The following is a 2,924-nucleotide window of genomic DNA, read 5'->3' as shown; positions in this document are numbered from 1 at the left end:
CCGGAGCGTCTGTCGGCACCGCAACGCTTCGCGGCGGGCGATGCTTCGCGATCAGCCGTTTCATCCATGACGCGGTTCACGCGTTGGACCGATGGGACCGTTCTTGCCTCGAACGGTGCGACGTGCGACCAGGGTCGGCACAGCTCACAAAAAAATGATCATGCGCTAAAAACGAAAATGCTACTAAACCGATACTTTTATCTCCTGTTGATGAAACGCACTCTCATTTTTTGAATCAGAGAAAGCGAATTAAAAGTGAGAACGAAAACCAAGTCTTCTAGCCCTGCTCCCGACTCATTTTGCTATGCTGCGTCTATTTCGTCTGCGCAAAGGATGTTTTTATTTTGTTTCAGCGAAAACACCTTTTGTGTGCGTGTGTCCACGCAGGAGAAACGCATCGCGTCCTTGGACGCCGCCAACGCTCGCCTCATGAGCGCCCTGACGCAGCTGAAGGAGCGCTACAGCACGCAGTCGCGCAACGGCATCTCGCCCACCAATCCCACCAAGCTGCAGATCACCGAGAACGGAGAGTTCCGCAACAGCAGCAACTGTTAGATGGAAACTTTGAGTCGCCGGAGGGAGGGGGGGGACAACCTGGCTCCCGCCGCCCTCCCCTGCGCGAGTCAGAAAAGGCGCAGCTTGGCCGGACGGGGCTTCGGCCGCGAGGGGCGGCTTGGCCGCTTGTACATACGTAGCAAAAGAGACGGTGACGACCGGGGACCAACCACTACGTCTTTGTGGACGCCGACTTGGCAAAGAAGCAGGCGGGAGCTTGGAAACGCTGAGGTTTGCGCGTGGCGTGGGAAGCGAGCTCGTCTTCGGGCCTCGCCCCCCCGCCCCGCTTGGCGCCCCGCTCGGACCCTCCCCGGCAGTGCGCTTTGTGAACGCCGGCCGGTACATGCGATGCCTTAGGCGAAGGATGCCGACTTCCTTCCACAGCTCCCCGTTCCTGCAAAAAAAAAAGTTTCCGAAAGAAAAACAAATGTCCTCGCGTTTTTAACGGTAACACAGATAGGCAGGCAGTATGTTGGTGTCCGAAGTGGGATCCAATGCCCGAACCAACGAAATGATAAATGTTGCCATTTCGGAGCCGTCTTAGTTTTCACAGTCGTACAGAAAATGTTGCCACGTGGACTGGTGTCAGAAGTGGGGTCCAACACTCTTGGTGTTTTCCCAGCGTGTGTGGCAGAAAGATGGGACGCATTGGCACGGCGAGCCACTCGAAGGCCCAATTTCACTTCTTGTCGTTTTCAAGGCGAGTTCATCAAGGCTCTGTACGAGTCTGACGAAAACTGCGAGGTGGACCCGTCCAAGTGCTCCTCGGGGGACCTCCCGGAGCACCAGAGCAACCTGAAAATGTGCTGCGAGCTGGCCTTCTGCAAGATCATCAACTCGTACTGGTGAGTCGCCGCCGCCGCCGCACCCGCGCCCCCCCCCGGAAACCAACTCGGCTTTTGTCGTTTCAACCCAGCGTTTTCCCGCGAGAGCTGAAGGAGGTTTTCGCGTCGTGGCGGCAAGAGTGCGGCAACCGCGGCCGGCCGGAGATCAGCGAGCGGCTGATCAGCGCCTCGCTCTTCCTGCGCTTCCTGTGCCCGGCCATCATGTCGCCGTCGCTCTTCAACCTGATGCAGGAGTACCCCGACGACCGCACGGCGCGCACCCTCACGCTCATCGCCAAGGTCACGCAGAACCTGGCCAATTTCGCCAAGTGAGTGGTTGGAAGGCTTCAAGTGCTTTTGTCCTTCTCAAAAACGTGCAGCTCACTTTCTTTTAATGCCCGGAGACTGGAAGGGACCGATGTCATTTCCAAGGGGGGGCGAATGCCACTTCTCTCAAGGCGCCACGGGATGCGACTTTGGAATTGAGAGTGTCGTTGCGCTCGTCAGGTTCGGCAACAAGGAGGAGTACATGTCCTTCATGAACCAGTTCCTGGAGCATGAGTGGAGCAACATGCAGCGCTTCCTGCTGGAGATCTCCAACCCGGAGACCATCTCCAACACGGCGGGCTTCGAGGGCTACATCGACCTGGGCCGCGAGCTCTCCACGCTGCACTCTCTCCTCGCCGAGGTCCTCTCCCAGACGGAGCAGGTAGCGCGACGCCGCCTCCTCGCCCATCGCGTGATCATGTGGGCGGTACCGAGCGACGGGGTCCAAGTTGAGACGCGTTCGTGTCCCCACGAACCTCGCCCTCGTGTCACGTTTGTTCCCGTTGTCGCTCCAAAATGCGCACGGGTCAATTTGACCCGCCGGTTCGTTTCATCGTCCAAAAGGTCCCAAAGCGTGAACGTTTACGTCTTCATTGGCTTCAAGAGCGAACATGTCCGCAAAGATGTTTTGGACTGAATATTTAAAATGGGTGACTTGTTTGTCACGAATTGTTTCAGGTTCCTCGGCACAAGTCGTGACCCGTCGCATGGCGACACGCCCGTCATCTTTTTTCGATTTGGGTTTCTCCAGTTTCTTTGGATTGGGGGGGAAAAAAGACAAGAAGCCGTACCGCGCAGCTCCTGCCGCCGCGAAGAAAAGTGGCTCCCTCGAATCGTGCTCGGAATACATGAGGATATTTATCTGGGCCTCGATCAATAATTTATGATGCCGTTACATAAACAGCGCGGGAGCACGGAACACGGCGTAATCATGATTTTTTTTTTTTTTTTTCTGTCGGGGGGCATTCGCTTGGGGAGCAGATGGGGAAGCCGGTCATCATCAGATTATGACTTCCATCTGTTGGGAAAGGACAAAAAGAAAGCAAGAAAAATCAATAATTGAGGCACGAGTCGCTCAGAGCGGCGGCTTTGAAATTCAGCGCTCACCGCGGCTTTCCAACGGCTCCTCCGGGCCACCGGTCGCCGCCGCGCCCGCGGGGTCGCCGGAGCGGACGGCCTCGTCGCCCGCCGAGGCCGGCTGCGGCATCTCGACGGGGC

General features: G+C 57.2%; 1 protein-coding gene across 8 annotated transcripts in view; it reads left to right on the top strand.

Annotated features, from left to right (window-relative positions):
- The window catches only part of LOC109517702 (disabled homolog 2-interacting protein-like), an 89,758-nt gene extending 87,367 nt beyond the window's left edge, over window positions 1-2,391 (top strand). For all 8 annotated transcript variants that reach the window (XM_019873021.1, XM_019873020.1, XM_019873023.1 and 5 more), the window contains 3 exons: window positions 1,256-1,400; window positions 1,472-1,708; window positions 1,887-2,391. In XM_019873021.1, coding sequence (XP_019728580.1) covers window positions 1,256-1,400; window positions 1,472-1,708; window positions 1,887-2,343 — 839 coding nt within the window. In that variant the 3' untranslated portion in view covers window positions 2,344-2,391. The remainder of the gene's footprint in view (window positions 1-1,255; window positions 1,401-1,471; window positions 1,709-1,886) is intronic.
- Window positions 2,392-2,924: the final 533 nt, after the last annotated feature.

This window comes from Hippocampus comes, unplaced genomic scaffold, assembly GCF_001891065.2.
Source record: "Hippocampus comes isolate QL1 unplaced genomic scaffold, H_comes_QL1_v1.1 scaffold333, whole genome shotgun sequence".
NCBI classification, from domain to species: domain Eukaryota; kingdom Metazoa; phylum Chordata; class Actinopteri; order Syngnathiformes; family Syngnathidae; genus Hippocampus; species Hippocampus comes.
Note: the sequence above shows the minus strand (reverse complement) of the source record. Positions and strands in the feature narration are given on the sequence as shown.